The sequence below is a fragment of the Siphateles boraxobius genome, unplaced genomic scaffold (assembly GCF_051911475.1).
Source record: "Siphateles boraxobius isolate OS27281-9 unplaced genomic scaffold, OSU_SipBor_1 15, whole genome shotgun sequence".
In the NCBI taxonomy this organism is placed as follows: Eukaryota; Metazoa; Chordata; class Actinopteri; order Cypriniformes; family Leuciscidae; genus Siphateles; species Siphateles boraxobius.
The window spans coordinates 3954957-3982393 of NW_027508755.1; the positions used below are offsets into that span (position 1 = coordinate 3954957).

General features: G+C 37.2%; 1 protein-coding gene across 1 annotated transcript; it reads right to left on the minus strand.

The window, feature by feature from the left end:
- Window positions 1-270: 270 nt before the first annotated feature.
- Window positions 271-27437, minus strand: LOC143738588 (5-hydroxytryptamine receptor 3A-like). The gene is made up of 10 exons (XM_077230580.1): window positions 27410-27437; window positions 18411-18586; window positions 18273-18317; window positions 18051-18160; window positions 15578-15750; window positions 15309-15469; window positions 8642-8852; window positions 3383-3514; window positions 441-579; window positions 271-349 (listed from the first exon to the last, which is right to left on the minus strand). Exons 1-10 carry the CDS (start codon window positions 27435-27437, stop codon window positions 271-273), a joined length of 1254 nt encoding a protein of 417 aa, XP_077086695.1.

Genomic DNA, 27437 nt, shown 5'->3' on the forward strand with positions numbered 1-27437 from the left:
CTAACGCCTAAAAAACCCTTTTAATCTAGAACCTACATACTGAAACTCGCCTAAAACCTAACCTGCTTATTGGACATGGGAGTGGCTTCTGACATCACACTTGGATGTGGGCGGGGTTGGATATCCACCGCAGGATGCAGCGAGCCCTACTTGGGAAGGATTGGACACTCTTTGGCTAAATCAAGGGTACTCAACTCTGGCCCTCAAGTTCAGCTCCAACCCTAATCAAACACACCTGAGCCATTCAAGGTCGTAAGGATTACCAGTAAATTACACGGAGCTGAGTTTGATCAACTCTACAGGAAAGTTGTGTGCCATCTCATATAAGAAATCAATATAGTCCCCAAACCTTCCCAAGCACAGAGAGAAACACAATAATAGTGATTACATAAAAAATATGGAAAGTCACATCTATAATTCTTGCAGCTCTGGTCCAGCACAGAGATGTCTTCTCTCGAGGGTTTTGAGTTGCAGCCCGACACTCATTGAGGATCTGCTTCAGAAGTTCGAGGGTACAAGACTGCTCTCCATTCTGATCTCTAACTGAGTCTGGAGGATTCTGCTGGCCACTTACACTGTCTATCAGAGGAAAGACAAAACATTATTCTTGATAAATACTATATCTCTTGTGTTTTGTCTAAATGTAAAATTCCTCAATAGGGAATCTTTGCTTAAATTATTAGAATAACCAACTGAATTTTACATGTGATTTTGGTGTGGTTTGTTTTCATGTGATTACATGGTCTCACATGTGCTAATTTAAAGCTTCAAATGCTATTTTCATGTGATGAAATGGAACAATTGGAAACAGTAAGTTTGCATGTGTTATTTTTAAAACGTTTTGTCCATGATGCGTCAATGGAATGAGTCAGACAATTGTAGCCTATTTACACTGCAAAAAATCTTTTTACACAAAAAAAATAAAAAATATCCTATTACCTATGTTTACCTTATAGACATAATTGCATGAATTTGATTAGTTTAAACCAATTAAAAAAATACTATTTGGTCAGTGGAAAAGAATGAGAATAACTATTTTCTGAAAACTATCTCTTAGAAGTTTTTATACAATTTTGCTTTTACAGATATCTTGATATATTTAGGCTATTATAAAACAAGACGAGGCTACTTAATGATTTTTAGCAATGTAATGTGATGGCACAAATTACATTTATACTTCATATACCATATCTTCCCACTGTCTTGTACCATTAAACAATGTATCACGATGGGTATATGCATAGAAAAACTAAGCGCTGTAAGCTCTCTATATGGTTATTTCGGGGAGAAGACGGGGTGGAGATGCATGTATGCACAATCTTCCGCTAACTGGGTTTTATAAAGGGACTTTTGGACTTTTTAGGATGAAATCTATGGAAAGAATTATACATGAGGCCCCAGTATTGTGTCATCGAAATTATAGTATTTTGGTGCTGATGTGCAAATGGTACCTTAACAGTAAAAAGAAAGAAAGACGTTGTTTGTGTTAATGGCAGATATACATTTTACATTAAAAAAAGTATATTATAAAGTATAATATTATATAGTATAAAGTAATTTAGTTTGTGTTAAGGCACCTAAATTATTCAAAAACAGATTTTTTATTAAGTATAATTAAATCTAAACTGTGACTTTGATCAATATATATGTTTTTTTTTTTTTGTATATCATATCTTGCACCAATGGAGTGAAAATTAGTTAAGTCTGAAACCATTTACTGGTCTAAATGCTCCTTCACATCAAATGTATACATAGGTGCCTCATTAGCAGCTCTTTCTTTGGGCCGCTATACATAAACTGTACTGGATGTTAACGTTGGTTCGTGTAGTCGAGAGTGTGTATCTGCAATTATAGCTATATATGAATATCTATATGTGCAATATACTTTAGTAGATTATTTCCAGAGGATTCAGTTTATCAATAATGTTAGATTAATTAAGGCATAAAATAATAAATCATATTATTATCTTCACAATAATGCTGTTTTCTAGTCCGAATGAAGGGTAACTTCAACTAAAACAGCATTATTGTGAAGATATTCCTACCTGGTACGAAACCTTTCAAGGGAAAGGAAAGAACCATGCAACATGTTGAGGACAAATTGATAATCATTAATGAGTTCTATATAAATTTTGTCAGGGTATACCAGAGTCAGAAATAGAGAAGTTAGTTGAACCGAAATGCGGCTGTTTATTGACACAATGGCTTGTGAATGGATCCAGGCTAGTCAATGAGGGATAGACAGTTTTTTTTTTCCTTTGGGTAACGGAGAGCTGAATCACAGAGGGGCATATGTGACACTCACACTGGCATAATGACAGCGAGGCAGGTAAGGTAAGGTAAGGTAAGGTAATGTAAGGTGCTTTATAGGACTGATGAGGATCCGGTGTGGATAATTAGTGACTGTGGTAACCAAACATTAGAGAAGGCACAAGGGAAATGTTCTCCAGAGCGGCTGCACGAGCTCTGATGATGACACGACTGCTCCATGATTGGCTTGATTCAACGCATGACAACGATCACGTTTGTTTCCTGTTTATTCTGAAACCTTCAGTTCCTCTATACTGTTCACAAATCTGTGTTTTTATAACAGTAAAAGATCTTTTCATGTAACCATAATGTTATATTGTGTCATGTTTATCAAAATAAAACTGATAAAAAATATATAGACTCACTTTATTGGAGTTTACATAGTATAGGCTTATGTTGAATTTTATTTTTGTACAAATTGTGCTCTATTAACATGAAATGTGTTTCTGTTTCTTCATAAAAACATCTGATATGTCTGTGTATTTGACAAATATTGCTTCTAAAGTACACAAACACAACACGAGCATCATACGGGAAGAAGTGCCCGACTTGACAGCTCCGTTTTCAATACCGCCCCAGACTGCAACCCAGTGGCAACTCTCACCGAACGGTCTGCGCAGCGCCACATAAAGTCGAACACACCTTTTATTTTTCAGAGAAACAAGAATTTGATCTTAGAATGTTTCCAAAATCTGTGATGTTATACTATTTTATGCTTTAGTACTGTCAAAGAAATGACATACAGCACCTTTAAATTATGAATGTTTAATTTAAGTCAGAGTACTTCACATTCTCACCTATATAGCTATTTGGTTTAATCTGACAAAATGTATACATTAACTATCAAACATCTTCTCACTTGTAGTTAATGTGGTTATTATTCAGGAATGAATCCCTATGGCTCCAGTAATACTAAAGGGTATGGCTCTTTATTAGTTTTTGATGAGTCATTGCATTTACTAATTAGTTCCTGTTGAAGTAACTGTTAATTCAGGTATGAGATCATGATTAGTCAAGCACGGTTATTGTAAAGTGTTATCAAATATCATAATCAGATGGTGTCTACTCTTACCATCACGGTCAGTAACAGCAGCTGTGTTTTCCACTGATATCTTCTCAGGTCCTCTAGCCATTATAAAGTTCACAAGGATGGTCTCCAGAATGCTGATGCCAATGAGACTGAAAATCACGCTACAGTAAACCCCTGTGAAAAACAGGAAACTATGACTGGAAAAGCTTTCCTGCTCTGAAATGTAACAAAACAACTTTTTTATCATGTGACCCAGAAACCCCTCAGTGTATTTATTCTACTGTGTCTTATGTTTATGGCTCATAGACACAAATTATGTAATACAGCTTGTAAACTGTGATGAGGGAGAGTTTGATCCAAATGCAGTTAAAGTTTCCAAAAATCTAGCAAGCAAGAACTAAGAACACAAATGTATCTGTGTGAAAAGTCAACACCGGGCCAAGTAAATGGGAAACACTTGGGCTTGTAGTAATGGGAAATATGTATAATGGACTCAAAAAAATGACGTGTTGGCTTTACTTAACTTTTTTATGTAAACAGGTTCCACTGGTTCCACACAACTGGGTTTCGTTAAACAAACATAATTTGTTCATGTAACTTCAACATCATGGAAGTCATTTTAAGCGATCCAATGAAACTCTGAGCTGAGTGTTAAATGAACACTGAAGCAGTGTTAAAGTTAATGAGATAAGTAAGTGAATAATTGAGTGATGATTTAGCATTATTGAAGACACCTGATGTTAACAAGCAGAATCACTGAAAGAGAAAACCGGAATTTCAGGTCACCATTATGGAGATCAGTGTTTGTTTTAGTTGGGCTCTTGACCCCCACAGTATTAACTTTATATTATGTTTGGCTGCTGTACATGAATTATATCAGCCAGATGATCAAATAGAAAAGGTGATCTGATGATCTTGGTTGTGTTTTAACATTGATCTGAAATTCAAACTCATATAGAACTCAATTTTGAGTGAAGTTTACCTTATGGATTATACCAGCACTACCATTGTAGAGCATACCATTTTTAGCCTTTTCAATGGAATCCAAATGAACAAATCAATAAAAAAGAAACAATAAAGAACTTTAAAAAAATATAATAGTTTATTTAGGCACACACAGACATAGAGAATCAGACTTTGAATCTCAACAATGGTGACAATTACAAAGCATGTTGCAGTGCATTCTGGGTGCCACCAATCAAAACGCATTCATGGCTCCCATCATGCATTGCTGCATGATTAAATAATGAGCTTATGTTCAGAGGTGATCTGATTGTCACCATTGCTGAGATTCATACGCTAAATATTGATGTCTGTGTGTGCCTGCATACAAAAGTCGTTTAGAAGTTTTCTTTTTATTATTTGATCTGATCATTTGGATTTCTTTGAAAAGGCTAAATAAATTGTATGCTATACAACAGCAGTGCCGCAATAATCCATCAGGTAAACTTAACTCAGAATTTGGCTTCTGCATGGGTTCAGTGATTCAGGTTAAATGATTGTGATATAATGATTATGTTGAAACCCATCTAACATCTAGAAACCAGATGTTATATTTGATTATCTGACTGTTATAACTCAGATAAAGCACCCAGACAAAATATAATGTAAATAATGTGGGGGTCAAGAGCCCAACTAAAACAAACGCTCATCTCCATAATGGTGACCTGAAATCCTGGTTTTCTCCTTCAGTGATTCTGCTTGTTAACATCAGGTGTCTTCAATAATGCTCAATCATCACTCAATTATTCACTTAATTATCTAATTAACTTTAACACTGCTTCAGTGTTCATTTAACACTCAGCTCAGAGTTTCATTGGATCGCTCAAAATTACTTCCATGATGTTGAAGTTACATGAACAAATTATGCTTGTTTAACGAAACCCAGTTATGTGGAACCAGTGGAACCTGTTTACATAAAAAAGTTAAGTAAAGCCAACACATCATTTTTTGAGTGTGGTTTATGATGACCATTACAATTACTGTTAAATGAACTGTTTTAACCAGCTCGACTCAGTGGGCAACAGTTATACACACTGATGAGCTGCCCTGATCTGGGGATGAGGATGATGCAGGCCTTCTCGATGGCGCGGAAGATGAGCAAACCATCCCTCATCTGTAACCGCTCAGGCTAATGCTCCCACAGCCTTGCCCCAGTTGGTCCTCTTAGAGTTTTTTGAGGGAGAGGCCGTTCGTCTCAACATCTAATGGCTGGCTTTAGAAAGTGCCTCAGCCCGAGAGAGGGACATCTTTGATGGAAAACTCCTGGGATTCCTCCTGGCCCTAGAAAGCAGCTTCCTTGCATTTGCTAAACACATGAACCATTCACAGTAAATTCCCTGGGGTTAAGTTAACACCGCTCGATGTTCATTTGTGAACCACCACCAGGGTGTTAAAAGTAACACATTTACCCCATTATGTATTTTAAAAATCAAAATTCAGAATTGTCTGGTCTGTGGCAAGAAGTTGTCATTGGTAAAAAATAATCTATTATTAACGAATAACCATTTTTGGTCAGTGATGAGATTAGAAAATCATTCTACTTCATGAAAGTTAAAACTATTTCACTTGATCATTATTGTTTCTGAATTCCTTTGTAACAAATTATGTATTTTGGTCAGAGCCGATCCTGACCTCCCTGATCTGGGCCGTAAGCAAAATTCTGTTAAGGAGCCCTCCTACTTGACCCATGAGCCATGTAAACCATTAGTCATTGCCACACAGTCACACCTGACACCCCAGTGCTCCCACTACAATCCCTCCTTTAACTAACGCAAAATGTAATTCCTGATATCAGAAATAGACATTGTTACTAGAAAAAGTACATTCTTAATATCAAGAATTCACATTTTAAATAGTACAAATTTAATTATTGATATAAAAAATGCATACTGTGAATGAATAAAAGCTACAATGGCTTGCCTTAGCATGTCACTGTGTTTTAAATGATAAAAGCAATACTTGATGGTTATTATTTACTGAGGGATGTGCATCCATAATTGACCAGTATGTCCAGCCAATCAACATTTTCAATGCAATAGCCTATAAATCAATAGTCAATGTCAATACATTGCTTTAATCTTCCTTTATTGCAGAGTTGTAACTAAACTGACTTGGAGACTAGATAATCATTGTCTTGTTTTAAAAGTATGTGCGTGTAAAATGAGGAGAGCAATCACGCCCATATTGTACTGATCCCCACTGATGTTTTGCTGGAAAGTGCGCGTTTCATTTCGTGCATGCGCATATGAACGCATGGTAATGCGCAGCGGGGTTATCTTTTCCGAGCTGCAACAAACACTGTTGCACTTTTGTCGTTTATCAAACGTAATAAATAGTTGTATTTCACACTCACTATTTTTGTCAGGCCCAAAGTCACAGAACACAGCCCTGGAAGTGGCCGGCATTAGCAAGCAAGACACAAAAAGGCCAAAAGATGCCCAGCTAGGTTAGAAATACAGACTGTTCTTGGCTGACATTAAACGTGGAGAGGAGAGAACACAAGTCTACCTGATTGCTGTTCCCGTGGTTTTTATGACCAGAAGGTTAGTACCACTTAATTGTCTTATCGATGTTGTAAACTTTAAATTGACATGCTTTGAAGCGTGGGAGACGGGGCCTTCAATAATTTGCGGGACCCTACACAACTTGCGTAGTGTGCATATAAGACAGATCAGCTCTGATTTTGGCATACACTGTTACAAAGACAACACACTTGCATATAAAAAGCGTAGAGTCAAACTGCCCAACTAAATGAAATACTGATCCCAATAACGGTGACTTTACAAAACCTATTATTTCCAAATAAAAAACATCAACATCTAATAATTCTATTAAAAACTAGTTGTTAATAAGTGAAGCTGTTTGTGCAGTTGTTTAATCCTCCTCTGCTGAGATCTTAAGATATTTAATGTCTTCTTTTATCTTCAGTTGATTTCATCTCCAGAAGTCAGTTGTAGTTCTTGTGTTTCTCTTTTCTTCAGTGATTCTGCTTGTTATTATAAGGTATTTTTAATGCTCAATCATCACTCAATTAATTACTTAATTATCTCCTTAACTCAAACACTGTTTCAGTGTTACTTTTACACCCTGCTGGTGGTTCCCATATAAACACAGAGCGGTGTTAAATATAACACCAGGGATTTTACTGTGTGTAGTCCGCCGGATCTGGGTCGGATCCAGATCAGATGGTGGACCTGCACCTAGACATGACCACAACGCATGATGTAGTGGGCCAGATCCAGGTCAGATGGTGGACCTGCGCCTAGACTCGACCACAACGCATGATGTCAGACGATTCGGGCCGTATCTAGATCAGATGAAGGACCACAACGCATCCCTGAAGTGTCAGCAGAGATTGTGTTAACTAGACTCTCCCATGTGGAAGCCTCATCAACTCGACAACCATCAGCACTGATCCTCAACAAACTAGTCTCCATAGGCGCGTGATGACTCTGATCTTCAACCAGATGTAACTGGATAATATTCTGAATGCTCCGATCCAATCTGACCACTGACCTATAATGCTGCCTGAATCATAATCTTACACTGATCGTTCATTAGCCAGAGGAAAACTGGCCCCCTGACTGAGCCTGGTTTCTCCTAAGGTTTTTTCTCCATTTTGTCACTTGATGGAGTTCTGGTTCCTTGCCACTGTCGCCTTTGTCACCTTTGGCTTTTGGCTTGCTTAGTTGGGGACATTTAACATTCAACAATATTATTGATCTGCCTGCATTCACCATTATATGAGGACTGAACTGAGCTGGATGATGACATCACTGTTTTCTCCAGAGCGGCTATAAATGAACTAAATTAATACATTTTTTACAACAAAAAATTAACCATCACTGAACTAACTTGAGCTTGACTATGATGCTATTTTCTTCTAGATCTGCTGTACAGCTGAACAATCTCTGTTGCATTATTTTACTGTTATCACTGTAAAGCTGCTTTAAAAATACTATGTATTGTAAAAAGCGTTATATAAATAAACATGACTTGACTTTACATGTAAAACCTCAAAGAACATTAAAATTTAATATAAATAGTTGGGGTCATGACAGATACTTAAAATATTGATTTTTGATAATTTACTGCTCTTAGCTGTAAACTTAAGAAGCTTTAATAAGCTTTTGTGTAAACCAAATATTAATACAAATGTAAGTCTAAAAAAAGAAAAGAAACAGAAACAGACTGTGAATGAAACTGGATTTTAACTACAAGCCTCCAATTAAGTCGCATCTTATGCAATTGCATTTTTAACAAATTAAGCCATGATTATCATGTTTAAGTTAAACTCACCAATCAGAGGGATTTTATCAGCTGTAGAGGGCAGTGTGTCATTAAGAATCAGCAGCATCACAGAAATAGACAGAAGTAAAGTCACTTTAAAGCTCAGCTTGTCTGATCCACTTATGTCAATAAAGAAGGAGGTCACATCCAGTACAACGAAGAAAAATATTGGTAGCATGAAATTGACGAGATACAGTAGAGGTCTCCTCTTGATTGTGATCTGTCATATAAGAACAGAAACAGTTTAACAATTAAAGCAGTGAATCTAAATCAAGAAGCATCAATTAAGCATGTCCAACTAATGCCATTTAATTCACCAGTGAATGCAAAATGTGGCAAATTTTTAAAATTACATGATTCAATAAGCATTTGGATCTTCACAGTTATGCACTGTAGCTGAAAAATAAAACCTGAAAGTGTGGCATTCCAGTTTCACTGTAATTTCATGGCAAGGCAGTCATTATTGAAATGGAGAAAAGCAATGGAACTTAGCTTAAAAAACTTTTTGTAATAATGGGAATACAATAATACTGACAGAAGTTCAATTAAAATGCTAAGTTTACCATTTAATTGTAAAATTTAACATGTAAATTCTATGTTATTCAGTGGATGGTACTCAAGAGAAGTTTCACAGATAGCAACATTATTTCGGCCCAGATCCGGCCCACATCTGGCACATATGGAAATATGATTTGGCCCACATGCAGCGTGGGATGACGGACCGCTCCTGTTTACCAGATCTAGTCCACAAGCAGGCCATATCAATGCAACATGTCTGCCAAGAGCAAAGAAATAAACCAGAACTGGACATTATCTGAAGCACAAAGTCATCTCAGCCTTAATAAGCCTTAATAAGCCTGTTAACAAGCAGAATAACTGAAGGAAAGAAGAGAACGGAAAAAGAGATGAGCAGAAACACAAGAACTACAACTGACTTTAGCCACAGTCTTAGATGAAATCACATGAAGAGAAAAGAAGACATGTTTTGTTTAACCCTAAATATTTGTTTTTATTTTTTGCTGTTGTATTTGTTGTGATATTTAGTTGCCTTTTTAGTGATGTCCAGGTCTGAGTATCGGAATATTGTTTTGATTGTCACCATTATTGATGTTCATGCGCTGATTCTTGATGTCTGTGTGTGTCATGAGAAATCAATTTTTTGTTTTCATGTTCGTAAAATCTTCTAACTAATTTTCGCAGGACTGGTTGATCTCATGCAGCAAAAACATAATTTGTATGTAGGCTGATTATGATAATAGCACTACTGAAATGTTAAATTAAATTGCTATTGTTGAACAAGGTTCCTTCATGATATTTAGAAATTCATCAACAGGTAGGGTGACCAGACGTCCCGAAAAATTGGGGACGGTCCCGAAATCTAAGCTGTTGTCCCGAATCCCGAATCTGCAGCATCTTTTTTGTTTCTTTTTTTGAAGTTATACAAAGATACCATAGGTGCAAATTTCCATTTGCATTGATAAGTTAATTGTCATTCATTCGTTTCGTTGACATGGCTGGTGTACCGGAACTCCAACACGCCACTTTTTTGTGGCAGACTAACTAATGACAGATCTGCTTTCTGTGTCATGGTTTTAAATAGTCCTAGACTCTGTCTAGTCCAGTGTACTAGAGCTACTCTAAGACTAAATTGACTAAATCACATGCTTATTGTACATTGGATTTTAATTTAAATGTTCATGGCAAATACAAAGAAGATAAATCTATAATTGTATTATTTGAATACAATTATATAATCAGGGCTCGAAAAATTTGAAAATCGCTGGTAGCCCTTCGGGCAGGCACTCTTCAGATTTTGGTAGCCCGAAATGGATTTTACTAGCCCAAATAAAAAGACAATTTTTAATGTAGAACATTGAAACATCAAACATCAATCAAAAACTTTTTCAAAACACAAATATCAACAATTGGATATAAAATAATCAAATTAGAATCATCAATACAAATATGCATCTGGTTATAACTGAACTGAAATTTGTGTGACCAGTATGGAACATGAATCAGTCTGTGGCTCAGCCCCCAATTAGGGTATGACTAAAAAAGTTAACACTTTAGTTTTGTGTCTAATGCTCACTATTAACTAGTTTCATTAACATGCAGATGGCAGGGTTTTATAATTACTGAGGTCCCGGATGTGAGTATGCTAGTTAGGGGGGTTCGAGAAAAAAAATATTTCTCTGATCTACACATCCCAAAAAATTGGATTACAATAACTTTAAAAACATATCATGCAACTGATTATTTTACTTATTTCAGTGAAGAAAGTAAACATAGGGCCAACTGATAGGTTGATTTATGAATAATTTTCTCAGAAGCGTTCATTTACTGAAAGCTACTAGGAAAGCTAGGTGGCCTAACTAAGTTTATTAAATTCATTCACAATATACACATTCATTATTGATCTTATTCCTAACACAGGGCCGTAGACAGGGCTTTATAATCAAATAGATCCTAAATTTAAGGTTGTCAGGGGGTTCAAATTTTTTATTTCTCTGATGTGTGCATTTCAAGACATTTGAAGGCCAAAAAAGGATAAGAAATAGCTTTAAAATCATGTCAGTGGCAGTAGATTGTCAATACATACTCTCTCATCTCCATCACTCTTTCTTTTTCTCTCAGTCTCTTCATTTTGCCCTGTCACTTCCCCTCCGAAAAATGAACTTTTTTAATTTACTGAAGGCTACAAATTGTATTTTATTAATTCTCAACATGTACACATTCATTATTAATCTTGTGCCCAACATGATGCAAACGGCTTTGTTAATGTTTCTTGTCAGCTCACAATGACAGTAAACTAATTATTACATTACATGAATCACGTTACATAAGCCTATTAGTTTGCCTGATTATTTTTGTCATTCGTTTAACATTTATGACCTAAACAAACTGTCAAATATGAAATGTTTAGTTTAGCTACTTCCCAGATAGCAACATTGTTTCGGCCCCAGATCTGGCCCACATCTGGCACTTGAGGGATGCGGATCTGGCCCACATGCAGCTTGGAATGACGGCCCTTGGGTGGCCCACTCCTGTTTGCCAGATCTGGGCCACAAGCAGGCCTTAGCAATGCCACATGTCAGCCAAGAGCAAAGAACAAAGAAGAGCAAAGAAATAAACCAGAGCAAAGAAATAAACCAGAACTGGACTTTATCTGAGCCACAAAATCTGTGTATATTAAATATGGAGTCATCTCAACCTTAATAAGCCTGTTAACAAGCAGAATCACTGAAGGAAAGAAGAGAATAGAAAAAGAGACGAGCAGAAACACAAGAACTACAACTGACTTCAGACACAGTCTTAGATTTAATCACCTGAAGATAAAAGAAGACATTAAATCTGTGAAGATCTCAGCAGAGGAGGATTAAAAGTACTCCACAAACAGCATTACCAGCTTCACTTATTACTAACCAGACTGACTTTATTTCTGTCAGACTTCTACAGAAGTATTTATTGAGAATTAACAGAGGTTTAACTCTGTTTTTCTTTTGAAGTCACCATAACAGTGATTAGTGGTTCAATTAGTTGGGCTCTTAACTCTTAAAGTATTTTTTTTCTTTATTAGGCCGTTGTGACAGTGTGTCTAGAGCAGCAAAAAGAGCTAAAGTGAAATGAGATCAGGTTATAATGGTAAACTGTTGATGGTTTTATAATCATCATAAAAAGCTTGAATCACTGATGACTTTGGAATCTAACAATTGTGTTGATCCATTAATACACAGCAAAATCTTCAGTGTTAAATTAACACTCCTCAGTGTTTATATGAGTCAACACTCAGAGTGTTAAATAAACACTGAAGCAAGGCTAAAATTAATGAGATAATTCAGTGATTAATTGAGTGATAATTGAGCATTATTGAAGACACCTGATGTTAACAAGCAGAATCACTGAAGGAGAAAATTGTAATTGGTGTGTTACCATTATGGAGATCAGTGTTTGCTTAAGTAAGGCTGTTGACCCTTAAGTCATTAACTATAGATTTTGTTTGGCTGCTTTACCTGAGTTATAACAGCCAGATGAATAAAGAAAAAGGTGATATAATGGTGTTGGTTATGTTGTAACAATGTCATTATTTCACAATAATTTGACCTGAATCATGTAGAGCCCAATTACCGAGTTACATTTACTTCATTGATTGTAGCAGCACTGTCTTTGAAAAGCATAATATTTGTAAAATTTACAATCTAATCGAAACAATTTCTTAAACCTTAATCAAATACAAGATTTTTTTTTTTTTAAACAGACATCAAGAATCAGCCTGTGAATCTCAAAAATGGTCACAATTATAAAGCATTTTGCAGTATATTCTGGATGCCACCAATCAAATCTCATTCATGGTTCCCATAATGCATTGCTGCATGCATAAATAATGAGCTTATGTTCAGAGGTGATCTGTTTGTCACCATTGTTGAGATTCATACGCTAATTCTTGATGTCTGTATGTGCCTACCTGAAATACTTTTAAGCAGGGTTTTTTTTGTAATTGAATTGATCATTTTGATTCAATTGAAAGGGCTAAATAATGCATACTCTACGAGGACAATGCTCCTATAATCCATAAGGTAAACTTAACTCTGAAATTGTGCTTTCAATGAATTCAGTGATTCAGGCCAACTATTGATTGTTAAAACACAACCAACACCATCATATCTCCTTTTCTCTTTGTTCAGCTGGCTGTTATAATTCTAGTACAGCAGCCAAACAAAATCTAAAGTTAACGACATAGGAGTCAAGAGCCCAACTAAAGCAAACACTGATCTCTACAGTGGGGGAAATACGTATTTGACCCCTTGCTGATTTTGCAGGTTTGCCCACTTACAAAGAATGCAACGATCTATCAAATACTTCAAATACTTGTTTTTCCTCATCAGATGGTTATCAATTTTTATAAATTCATATGATGTGATTTTCTGGAATTTTCTTTGGGATTCTGTCTTTCACTGTTAGAATGTACATATGATTAAAATTATAGATCGTTGCATTCTTTGTAAGTGGGCAAACCTGCAAAATCAGCAAGGGGTCAAATACTTATTTCCCCCAATGTATAATGGTAACATACCAATTACGATTTTCTCCTTCAGTGATTCTGCTTGTTAACATCAGGTGTCTTCGATAATGCTCAATTAATCACTTAAATATCTCATTAAATTTAGCACTGCTTCAGTGTTTATTTAACACTCTCTGAGAGTGGACTCATATAAACACAAAGCAGGGTTAATTTAACACTTTGGGATTTTGCTGTGTATTAATGGATCAACACTATTGTTAGATTCCAAAGACATCAGTGAATCAAGATATTTCATGCTGATTATAAAACCATCAACAGGTTACCATTATAACCTGATCTCATTTTACTTTAGCTTTCTTTGCTGATGCAAATGTACTTGACTAAACACACTGTCACAACGGCCATAAAAAGACATAAGATATATGAAGAGTTTAGAGCCCAACTAATTAAACCACTAATCACTGTTATGGTGACTTCAAATGAAACGGAGTTAAACCTCTGTTAATTCTCAATAAAAACTTCTGTAGAAGTCTGACAGAAATAAAGTCAGTCTGGTTAGTAATAAGTGAAGCTGGTAATGCTGTTTGTGGAGTACTTTTAATCCTCCTCTGCTGAGATCTTCACAGATTTAATGTCTTCTTTTATCTTCAGTTGATTTCATCTAAGACTGTGTCTGAAGTCAGTTGTAGTTCTTGTGTTTCTTCTCGTCTCTTTTTTCTATTCTCTTCTTTCCTTCAGTGATTCTGCTTGTTAACAGGCTTATTAAGGTTGAGATGACTCCATATTTAATATACACAGATTTTGTGGCTCAGATAAAGTCCAGTTCTGGTTTATTTCTTTGCTCTTGGCTGACATGTGGCATTGCTATGGCCTGCTTGTGGCCAAGACCTGGCAAACAGGAGTGGGCCACCCAAGGGCCGTCATTCCAAGCTGCATGTGGGCCAGATCCGCATCCCACAAGTGCCAGATGTGGGCCGGATCTGGGCCGAAACAATGTTGCTATCTGGGTAACATCTTATCTCGTACTTGACCATAAACTGAAGCGTCAGTCACTCTGCTAAAATTCGCTCTCAGCATAGTCAGCAGCTTCTGTGACATAAAGCCCACCTATTTGATTGGTCATCTCAAATATTCTGACATTGCAAGCAGTGACAGACCAATGAGGCTAAGATGAACACACACACACAAACACACACACTCACACACCCCCTGTCCTCTTTTTCTGATGTGCACTCTGATCGCACGCGGCGCACCGCTGAGGATTGAAGATGAACGCGCTGAATCTGATTATAACAAGACTAAAGCGAAAACGAATTTGTGTAGCTTACACTTAATCACACATTTTTAGGGGGGCGAGGCAGAAGTTTAGGGGAATTTGATTACACTTTTTCAGATAGCCCGTCGGGCAGACCAGTTATGCATTTTGGTAGCCCTACTTGAAAACACAATAGCCCCGGGACGTCGGGCTAGCGATTTTGCGAGCCCTGATAATGCGTTGGATAATAGCATTAAATTATTTGCTAAGATATTTTTTGCTTTCTCTTTTAAAGGGTTCACATAAAGAAAAAAACATTTATAATTTATGTATTTTAGCACATATTTTGCCATTTGGTTTGATCATTTTTACTTAATGTTTTACACTGTGCTCTGTACCTGATATATCAGCTGATTCTTGACACCCCATATGAAAGTGAGGTTAGAGGATGTCATATCTATACTGAAGAGCTCCCACTCTCCCTGGGTCTGAAAGGTCTCCTTCGACTCGTGGGTCAGCCATTCAGAACCATAGACGGAGTCCATTACAATCTCATTTACTGTGGGAACAGAATTATATTCATTGAAATTAAAGTCTAACTGTTTATAAATCATGTTATCTTCCATTTATGTGTTTGTCAACATTGATTCATGGGTTTCAGATGTACCTGAATGCGCTGAAGATACAAGTGTTAGATTGCAGCTTTGGATATCAAAGGGAAACCTGTACAAGTTCATCTTACAGGCCGTGGTCAGAGTTAAAACGTCAGATGTGACTGTTAAGCCATAGCTGATCAACTGCACATACGGACAATCATTTGTTCCAAACTCTGTCTTGATGCTAAATGGATAAAATAATAATAATGCATTCTGGGTTATATTTGTTATTTTTGAGAAAATAGCCTACAGGAATATACTGTAAATTAACAGCGTTTAAAGTCGACACTCAGAGTCTGTGTTCCAAATCACATAAGCAGAATCACTGAAGGACAGATAAACAAGAACAGGAAAAAAAGAGAAACACAAGAACTGTGTGATAACAGGTTACAAATAAGTTTAACATTATTTATTTCATACATGTACAAAAGTTCTTGTTGAGAATTAACAGATATTTAGTTGTTTATGTGTTCTGAAAATAATAAAATTTGTAGTCACAATGATGGTGATCAGTGTTTGCTTTAGTTGGTATCTTGACCATTGACTTTATAAATTCACTGTCACTCTGACAGCTGTAACTGTGAGTTTAACTGTGAGAACTTTTTGATATGGCAAGAAAAGTTAAGAGGAAGATGCTTAGGTGGTTATAGTTTTGTGATGATGTCATAATCATTCTGTTTAATTCTCTGATCTCATCATGTGTATATAATTTGAATATATGTTTAAGTTAATCATATATTTGTATATATATCTACAGCATGAAATTCAACAATGTATCTATAACCAGTTATTCTGAGCCATATTTAAATCATAGTATGCATTAAAACATTTTGAACTCCTGCTTGACTCAGACACACACAGACATCAACAATCAGCATTTGAATCTCAACAATGGTGACAATCAAAAGTCACAATGCATGCAGGGTTCCAGGATAGTATACAACTCCCAGCATGCACTGCTGCATAAAAAAATGATACTACCATTGTTGGAAAACATGTCCTGATCTTTGATATCATTGTGTTTCTGCAAGACAGTGTAGTTCTGTTTTCTTGGTTGTGCATGATACATTAAAGTGAGTCATTTTAGTTTCACAGCGGTGTTAATGTAACACCTCTGATACATGATTAAACTTTGAAGAAGATTAGTGTATGAACAGGCTATATGATGATTATGGCATCTTAATGAGTATAACAAACTGCATTCAGATACCATGAAAGGCCTAGAAAAACAGTTCAAGCAGCAAAAAGAAAATTAATGTTAAAAAGATAAGGGTCGGCATCCCAACTAAAGCAAACACTGATCTCAATAATGGTAACTTCAAACCAAACATTTTCAATTAAACATCTGAACAACATCTTCTGTAGATGTATGACAGAAATAAAGTCATACTAGTTAATAATAAGTGTAATAATGTGTAATGGCTGGAAGACAGTTGTAGTTCTTGTGTTTCTCTATTTTCTGTTTGTGTGTTCCTCTTTTATTTCTGTGATTCTGCTTGTTAACAGCAGGTGTTCATCACTAATGCTCAACAATCATTTATTCAATCACTTATTTATCTCACTGTAAGACTGCGTCAATGTTAGTTTTTACTCTTTGTAGTTTGGATTTTCCTGTCGGGTTGAAAGGGTTAACAGTGTAAGATAAAAGACACACCCACAAAATTTATTTTAACAGTAATAAACTGTAAGTTATAAAACAGGTTTATACTGGCAACACTGTTGCCAGTAGTTTACTGTAAGATTTTGTTCTTTTGTGCTGAAGAGTAGAGCCTGTGCTTCAGTCCAGGAGAAGATATACAATCATTGATATGTTACGTGTTGCTTTATTTGCAACCGCATGTTGCGGTGACTCTGTATTGGAATTATTTTTATGTACAATATTTTGTTAGTGGTTTTAAATGAAATATGTACACGATAATACTTTACTCACATTATTTGTACATTATAAATTTTAGCTAATACATTTAAATGGCAGTTGGTCAATTTAAGGCAGTCGGCTTCTGCAAGTGAAATTGGTTAACTCGAGTTTTAATTTTGTGCATTTTTACAGTAAGATGCTAGATTACAGTAAATAACTGTACAATTAACAATAAATTACTGGCAACAGTTTTGCCAATATTTTACTGTAAAAAAGCCTGGTAAGGTCTAACAGTGTAGTGCATTTTGCCAGTGTATTTTTACAGTAAAATAGTGTAGAATACAGTAAAGAACAATTAACAGTAAATTTGCCAGTATTTTGCAAGGTTTTACAGTGTGGGTTACATTACGCAGTGAGTGGTTGTCATGCTTCATGTTCATCACCAATCAACAGACATAGGTCTGGGGTGCATAAAATCATTGTATTTGCGTTATTTTCCATAACTAATTAATTAAATTAAAATGTAAAATCAAAAGCCCTAGCGGGATTGGTCACCCCTGCTATTAATGAAAGAGAGCAACATCCCCAAAATAAAAATATAAAAGTTCTGAAAAGTAATTTTATACCTTTCTACAATTCCAATGTCTGGAGTCCAAAACCTGTCTTTCAGGGCTGCTATTGTCATTATTCCACAAAATTTATCTTCATCCCAGTCCATATTCTCAGTTGCCCAAGCCTGGAAAGTTAAGAATATAAAGTTCAAATTTATTCTAAGGATGAGATGCTTGATGAATAATCATTTAAAACTTTGTGAAAAAAGAAGGAAATTTGGCTTTGAAAACACTTACACTTATCATTTTGACCTGTGTCGAGAAGCTCTGGTCTTTTTCATTCTGTAGATAAAAATGATGGTGTTGAGTGCATGCTACACCTGCTTGACATTCATAATGACCCAAATGAGAAGGTAAAGCATGCTGGACTCATACCACATCTATGATGGAGGTCACATACAGGTCCACATAAACTTGGGTAACAGGGCCCCAGGCCAAAGGCCGCATGTGGGTCATCTGAACGTTCTTGTCCAGGCCGAGATGTTCAAAAAGTGCCTTATAAGCTGCAGCATGTTCTATATCACTGCAGTTTTCAGCAGCAGAAACCCACACTGTGGAAATGAGACTTTCTGTTACATACCAGAATATTTTCCCCAAGAAACAATGGTTAATGTTACATGCAATTAAGCTCTGTCTAGGCTCTGCCCCGGTAGGCTATGGTTTGTGTCGACTGTCGAGCCATTTATTAGTCTGGCTGTTTGATGAGAAAGAGATTAAATGTAGTTGCAATAAACTCAGTCCTCTGATACAGTTCCAAGGATTATTTTTTTGTGCGGAGCTGAGTAAGAACTGATGACCGCACGGCTTGATCTTTGGTTGACCAATCAGCAGAAAGGGGCTTTTTATTCCCGCCCATCTAGAGATTGAATATTCATCCTGTTTATCAATTTTTTTGTTTTTGTTTTTGGTTATCAATTTGGTGGATAAGAACAAAGTGTGACGAAAATAAAAATTGAAAAAAATTATTTGTTGATTAATGTTCATGAGAAGCGTTGAATATGTGAATAATTAATGGTTTCTTCGTTTTTTCCGTTTAGAAGACAAACACGAAAAAACAAATTCTTTATTTCAAAAATGTGACATACTGGCTATATGACAATGAAAGACAAAATGTATCTCTTCAGTTTTAATACTTAAGATAATACAGTTAATACAAGGGTTCTAATGTTAGATGGATTTAAGTGTCTTCTAAAAGATGCCTGAAGGTGGCACTGGAGCGATGAGGAAATTATACGTTCTGTGGAAAAAGTTCAATGCAATTAAAAAAAGCGCCAGAACGCTGCAGACTCTTATAATACCCGGGACAGTCAACGACTAGCTGAAATATTCTAAGAATGACTGAACACAACACACTTACAGACTGTTTCCAACGACTGCAGCAGATTTTAAACACTGACTGTGAGCTACAGACTGAACACTTGAGATATTCCTAAATGTTGAGGTATGATGCGTGTCCAGTTTAAAAGTGATTGAGGTTTCAATCTTATTTTATTCTCAATTAAATCGATGCAATTACCAATAGTATAGAGTTCAAAATTCACAATACTCTTAGAAATTTGATGTGTAAGTTCAACCTATATTTCTCGTGTTTTTTTTTTGTTTTTGTTTTTTCATATTGAGCTGTATTAAATGTTAAATTGAGTTTTTTCAATAACTTTTGCTCTTGTGGAAAAGCTGAAACATGAAATTGTGTGTTCTTTTAGGATTAACACTCATTCTGTTTAAAAAAGTGTACTTTCTATCACTTCTGTCAGGACCACTATGGTCGAATACAATGGACAATTAGCATACAGTTTGGATTGGCGGTGTGGTTCTGCCAGAACCAACAGGAATGTTTTGCAGGTGTCATTAATTCAATATTTTAAAGTACAACATAATTCGAGAATTTATTCAGATTCAAGGGGAATCAGAATGCCAAATCCTGACTGACGAGAGGTGGAGCTGGGGAGGGAGGAGGGTAATAAACTCCTGAGAACGCAACAGCTGCTGATAATACTGAAGGAGCTTATGAATACAGTGTTAGGCGCCGTATTCCTATAGACGTGGATCAGCTGAGAGTCACTGATGCGAGCTTCAGTAACGTGATCTGCCAGAACTTACGCTACGCTTGATTATAAGGGTTAAAACAACATATCATTAATCACTATTAATTGGTTATTCCATTGAATCAATGATGTTTTTTTTGCATTTTTAAAAGCAATTCTGATTTCTCTTGGTGTAGAAGCAATATGTCCAAAATAATAAGTGTTAAAAACATTTAAATGTTGAGTGAACACGTGTTGGTAAGACTAATACATTAACTAATATTAATGAATTTAACCTCACTTGTAAGGTGTTTTAATTGGAATTTAGTTTGTTTTTAAAAATGTACTTACAGACTGAGGTAGCAGCAAACATTAGCCAGAGTACATACATGCTCAATAGATCCCAAGTGCCTCAAATGCTTCGGCTAAAGGATGAGGATTCACTCTTGAGCAGATATATGGCCATATTTAAGCACTGTGAGAAACATGCACCACCTCCCAAATACGAGAATCAATAACCTTGACATAACACCCGGGGACTCGCATCACAGACAGGAATTATAATGCCTTAAACATATAAAAAGTCAAATATTTGTCCAAATATATGACTATACTTAAAACAATAATCTTTTGAGCATTTCTACATGTAATGTGAGATGACACCCCTGCAGGGAGAGAAAAGCTACCGCTCACAGATGACCAAATGACCAAAGCTATTATGTGTTGTTTATTCATATTGCTACAGGGCAACAGACCTGTCAGTTTAATATAATACAGGGGTTTTCAAAGTCAAAGCTCCTTCTGAAATTACACAATGACCCTCCCTTATTATTAATTACAAGGGGGATGGCATGAGGACTGTGAGGGGATGGCAACACCAAAACATTCAATCATTTTTACTAAATATAATATCATAATATAATCTATACTAATCTATACTATTATTAAAGACAAAACAGCTACACGCGGCAATCATCGAGATCCAAACAACAATGGCCCGAATGATTAGCGACCCAGTTGAAATGTGTCTTATGATGTTTTTTGATTAAAGTTTAAAAAGTCCATCTTGAAACTTCACAGAAAGTATAGGGTTTGATGAAACAGGCAACACTTGTGCTTTTAGGGGGTACACGTTAACATTTATCTTAAAGGTATATGTGACCACCCTGCATGTAATTGGGTCACAGGGATATTGGATTGTTTGTATATTTCTTTCTTAATTCTTTTTACCTAGATATGTTTATTTCAGTTTATATGTGTATACATTTTTTATTATTAATTAGATTGGTGTATTGTAATGAGTTTACATTGGGCAGCTCAGCCGCATTTTCGGAATTCTGGGTGGCAGTTGAGAGCAGCATAGACATAATAAATACATAGACGCACTATTGGCCGCTTTGGAACGTTGCTGCAATACGCCAACGAGTCCGCCATTTTGCTGAGGGCATGACTGCACTGTAAACAAATGCAAGTAGGCTAAATGGGTGAGCTGCGGTTTTCCTGGATAAAAACAATAATAACGTTTACATTTATCAACCGATTTCAGTGGTTTGTACGTGGTGTACGTTACTATTACTAATTATATAATGACCAAATACAACCTGAAAAAAATGTTCAGTATTGTTTGTGATAGGTAATTCCCCGAGACCTGTTTTCAATTGTGTGGCCCCAAGCAGCACACGAAGCAGGCATTTTTCTCAATTCCCGTAATGAGAGGTATGGGAAAGTTGACGTACGATCCAGCGGCCAATAGGGCGTCTATGTATTTATTTTGTCTATGGTTAAGAGAGTTGAGTTGCCGTGACGACTGTGGTGCATCCTCAGACAACAAAGAGGATCTTGTAAATAACCACTAACTCTCTCTCTAATTTACTGTGAAGGTTAGTTAAACTTATTAATTTTTTAAAAATTGAACAACACAATTGTTAGGTTCAAAAGACATCAGTGATTCAGTCTATTTCATGATGATTATAAAACCATCAACATGAAACCATCATCACCTGATTTCAGTTCACTTTAGCTTTCTTTGCTGCTGCAAATGTGCTTAACACACACACTGTCACAGAAGCCAAAAAAGACAAAAGCCATAATAAGAGTTAATAGACCAACTAATGGAAACACTAATCACTGTTATGGTAACTTCAAATTAAACAGTTAAACCTCTGTTAATTCTCAATAAAACTTCTGCAGACGTCTGACAGAAATAAAGTCAGTCTGGTTAGTAATAAGTGAAGCTGGTAATCCTGTTTGTGGAGTTGTTTATTCCTCCTCTGCTGAGATCTTCACAGATTTAATGTCTTCTTTTCTCTTCAGTGGATTTCATCTAAGACTGTGTCTGAAGTCAGTTGTAATGAAATGGTGCATCCTGCCATTATTCCAAAGTCTAAGTTGGAATAAAACGGTGCTGAATTTTGGAGTTGAGAAACTAAATTGCAAATCTCCAAAATAGGCTTTCACTAAATTTGTTATTGACATTGGTACTCCAGGAATGTCACATGGAGCTCCTTTCTCTCCTTTTTAGCTGATTGAATTCGTTGCCAGATAACATTGATATGTTCTAAGCATCCTGAGAACCCAGGAATGCCCACTTTTTAAACTGAAGTGTCAATGAAGCCATTCTTTAATAGGTAGGTTGACTATCTCTGCGCAATAATGCTGAAGAAAATCTTACCTTCGACGTTTAATAGTGAAATAGGACGAAACTGACTAATGCTTGTAGCATCTTTTTCTTTAGGTATAAAGACTCCACCTCCTCGGCGCCATGCTCTAGGTACAACCTGCCTTTCCCATGCCACTTTTATCAATTTCCACAGAATTCGTAGAACACCTGAAGCACTCTGGTACACTCCGTACGGAACTCCATTAGGCCCTGGAGATGATGAAGCCCTTGCCTTTCTCACAACCTGCTCTATCTCTTTCCACTTAGGTGCACAGACCTCCATTTGGTATTCTGGTGGATTGATAGGTGGGATATCTGACGGAATTGACATAGGCTCATGCCTTTTTGCATCTGTATGCGTTTCCTCCAAATATCTCTCTAGCTCAACCCTAGATGCTTTTAAAGTGCCATTCTTCTCACTGGTGAATAACTTCTTTACGAATTTGAATGGGTCTTTATAGAAATTAGCCATCGCACGCTCCTTCTTTTTGTAGCGTTTCCGTAGGCGCTCAGCTCTGTGTAATGTTGCAAGCTTATCTTTTATGGCCCTTTGTAAGAGATTGAGTCCCTCCTTCTGACTTTGTTCTGCTTTTTTCCATTGCTTCCTCAGCTGTCTCCTTTCTCTAACTAACCCTTCAATTTTCTGCTGCCGTCTAGATACAGCAGGAGTAGTTTGTACTTTTTCCTTCCTTTTTTCCACACCAAACCTCTCACTTCCATATGCGTAAATGATGTCCCCAAATTTATCCAGCTTCTTTTCAACTGTACCAGTTAATCTTTCCAATGCAAAGCATAGATCTGTGTTTACCGTGTCCCATGCAGTTTTCTCACAAGCCATCTAACTCCAGAACTATGCCCGTTGAGGTTCTTTTCTCTCTTATGCTGGTTAGTCTGACGGGGTTCACAAGTATCAATGTGTTCATCACTAACTGTGCAAACCCTCATCTCCTCTATAACAGGGGTACTGATATCCTGCGAACTGTGGTTTGCTTCCTGTCGCTGGATTTCATTCGACTGACTTGACTGACTTCGTAAGAAGTACTGATCAATGCGAGGCCCTCGTCCCTTCTCCCTCAAGCATTTCAATTTCCCTTGATGAATCTTCAACCCCCTGAATGTTGTCGCCTTTCTCCAGCCACAGACACAAGCTTGGAGTTCAATGACTTTGCTAACTGCAGAACCTGAACTAGTCTTTTGTGAAGTACTCTCCATACTCATATCCGTTTCCATTCCAATGTCGTTAACCATGTTGTCCTTCATTGAGTCATCTTCCGCCCCTGCTCTCGCAGACTCTAGGGGTATTTTTCTCTTTAATTTCTCAGAAGCCTTGGGCGGGTGTCTCCACCATCCTGTAAACACAGAGCTGGATACTGCCGACAAGGGTAAATAACCCTTACCAGCCCCATTGGGGTCTCTTTCCTCCTGTCAGCTGTCTCTCCGGGTCTTTCCCTTGTTGCCAGCAGCACTATTCACTGCAGTCACTGGACGTATCCAGATCTTCATGATTTCCATTACACGAGAGTAGAACTTCATGCTGATTTGTACTCGGCTTTCGCTAAGATAAGCACCAACTAAGACATAGCTTTACAGTAACCTGTAATGCTTCAGTAATGCTTCTCCATCCATAATCCATAATACTTCAAGCATTCCAACAAACACTACAACATCTCATAAAACCAAGACTTAGCCCAACAACAGCGGTCGCGAAAAACACTTCTCCAGCTCTCATGAACTTCCTTATGCAGTCAGCTCAACTCCCCAGGCAAGAGCCAACTATCCAAACATATTCTACTGTACTTCCTTCTGTTTCTCCAGTTCTTTTCAATTCTCTTCATGATAACCCATGTGCCAGGATGTCCTTGCCGATGGTTAATTTTCTCTCTCCCCCAAACCAACCTACTCAGAGAGTGGATCCTAGCTCGAGGCTGCCTTCGCTTTGCGCCTTCTGTTCCCCAATTTTCTTCTAACATTCTTCTCGGTACAGATCCTAGCGTAATGCTGCCTTAACAAAGGATTTTTCCACTCTTTTTTGCCCACCAACCCTCCCAATCTTCTCACTTCAGCCCATGCCAGACATCTTGGATACCAGTCAGTATCTTCTTTTTTCAAAAATAACACTATTCAGGTTTAATCCGCTTGCCAGCTCATTCTTTCGCATGAGCAGCCCATCTTCCAACTCCTCCCAACGCAGTAGCCATGTCTCACCCCACCTCGGCTCCCTGATTCTATCTAAAAATTCAGAACATTGGCTCCGGAAGCAGACTCCAACCCAATTCCAGTTCCTTCTTATTCAGAACTCATATTACTCTAGACCACCCCATCAGACATCTCCATAACCTATCCACAAATACCATATTAGAAGCCGTTTCTCCCAGAGCACACACACTTATCTTGGAGTTCCTTCAAAATCTTCCACAGAGCACACAACATGGTTTTTCCAGAGTTATCCCTCATTTCAATATCTTGTAAAACCTCTCTTTATTTAAGATGATACATCTGAGGGGTTCGACAGAATTCGACTGCTACTGATAAAAAAAAAAAACTTCATCAGACAAATACCTTTCTATTTTGTTTTATTCCCAAGTGCACAGCAGATAAACCAGATAAACAACATAAACAACATAAACAACCGAGCAGTCTTTGTCTTTTCGCATCAAAGAGAGTCAATCATAAAGTAAACTTATCATGATTGGTCAGAGTTAAATGAATAAGAAGATGATGGAGATTAAAATTATTAGGATCCAAAACATTTTTTGAGAGTGATGCAGTGTTATAATCCAGAAAGCCAAATTAATGTGAAATGGAGATAAACAGCCCTGTTGATCCTTAGCATCAAACCCCGTTTCTTATGGAAGAACGAATGATATATAGTGATCAAATAAGTGATCAACTGCAGCATGGACCAACAAAGGTTTCAAACAACTTTCACCAAATATCCCAACTGTCCAAAAAGTCCTTTCTATAAAAGGAAGAAAATAGTTCACATTAGCCTTTGTAATTTCCAATATATCCCATATTTAACATGTATTAAACCATTTATACTCAGTTTGAGTGTAAACTTAAACAGTTCTCAAACAGGACTTATGAGAAAGTAGGCAGTCATGAGTTCAACCGCAAGGTTTCCCTCTACCAAAACAAACTAACTTGCTCGTCTGTGATCAGGCTTATATCCGGTAATCAAATAACTCTAGCGCCCTCAAGTGGCTGCTAGTGGTAACACATGTTGGCCCCTTATAAACCATTCTCAAGGGAACAATAAAAAACAATATACAAAACCAAGTAATGTTTTATACGGTAACAATCTTCTTTCATCATATACTGCCATCATATCAATTCAATTTAGCCAGGAACAATCAAAGTCTACCCTCAGCAGCATTCATTTCTTTTTAAAACTCATCCATAGCCAAACGTGCCCCAACATTTAAAATCCTCGGATATCCCTCCTCATCAAAGGTTTTCAAGAAACGTAGACTCCAGACCACCTTTAACCATCGACATTCTAAGAATCTGCCTAATCACTCTCCGCTCAGGTTTATTTTCCCCCAACAAAACAAGGACCCTAGATAACGTTCAATTTGGCTCTCTTTAGCTTCCTCAGAGTCTCAGAATTCAAACTTCAACCCAACTATACATCCTACAATCTCTGACCTTCAAGTAATAAACCAAGACACCATACGTTTTGACATCAACAACAAGTAAAATCGATCAATTGAAACAGGGTCATTCAATTTTCATTTTCAGTTTGCAAACCCCCATTCAACCATACCACTCCCTAGCCCTTTTTCTTCCCAAATTACCTCTCCTCTCGACCCTCTTTATATCGATGATAAAATCCTCCCTGCCTCCAGTTATTGGTTTCAAAAGAACTTCAAATCCATCCTCAACAGTTCCGGCATCCCAACCAAACATTTCTCTTCCCACTCCTTAAGCAGAGGGCCAGTCACAACAGCAGTGCAGAGGGGCCTATCCGAACACCAAATAAAAAAAAAATGCTAGGTCGATGGCCGTTCCATGCCTTTGAAACATATATTCGATAAACATATTCGATACATCCCATTAGACAAGCACACCAAACATAGCATCTTTCTCAGTCTGGACCGCTTCTCCCTACTATTTTGCATCTGTTTGCTTACCTAGCCCAGCAGGGCTTGTATTCATCTGAATGCAGTTAGAGCTCTCTCTTTTCGGATGTGGGTGTGCTACCACTCTTGGAGTGGGCTCTCCCTCTCGAATAGCTGTGAGGGCTCCCCTGTCCAGATGCAGTGCAGGCTCACCCGTTCAACTTATAGTGTGGGCTCCCCTGTTTTGATTGCAGAGTGAACTTCCTATTTATACATATTGGCTTGCTCTCTCCTTCACAACGCAGTGGTAGCTCTCCCGGTCTGTGGGGGCTCTTTCTCTCCGAAAAGCTGGGTGAACGTTCATGTTTTTAACCATGGAGGCTCTCCCGTTCGGATTGCAGTGTGGGGACTCCTATCTGAACAAGCGGACTGGGGATGCATCAAGGATTGTATGTCCCTTGGGCGCAGCTTTACGTGATATAAACGCCTGCGTCAGAAGAATGGCAGTTCTGCATTTTTTCTATATACCATAGGCTCCCTCTTCTGGCATAGGGAGGTTCGCTTTGAATAACAGTGGCGAGCCCATCTAATCTTTTAATCAACCGCCAGAATATATAAGCAGCCGCTTACCTCTCTCCAGTATCTGCTGTTCCAGCAT

What these genes read in the sequence shown, in the direction of transcription:
- LOC143738588 (XM_077230580.1), bottom strand. Translation starts at nt 27,437, where the DNA reads ATGCTGGAACAGCAGATACTGGAGAGAG. An exon ending in TGACCTCCATCATAGATGTG is followed by an intron (nt 18,318 to 18,410) that starts GTATGAGTCCAG and finishes TTTTATCTACAG; the next exon opens with AATGAAAAAGACCAGAGCTT. An exon ending in GACATTGGAATTGTAGAAAG is followed by an intron (nt 15,751 to 18,050) that starts GTATAAAATTAC and finishes TTATCCATTTAG; the next exon opens with CATCAAGACAGAGTTTGGAA.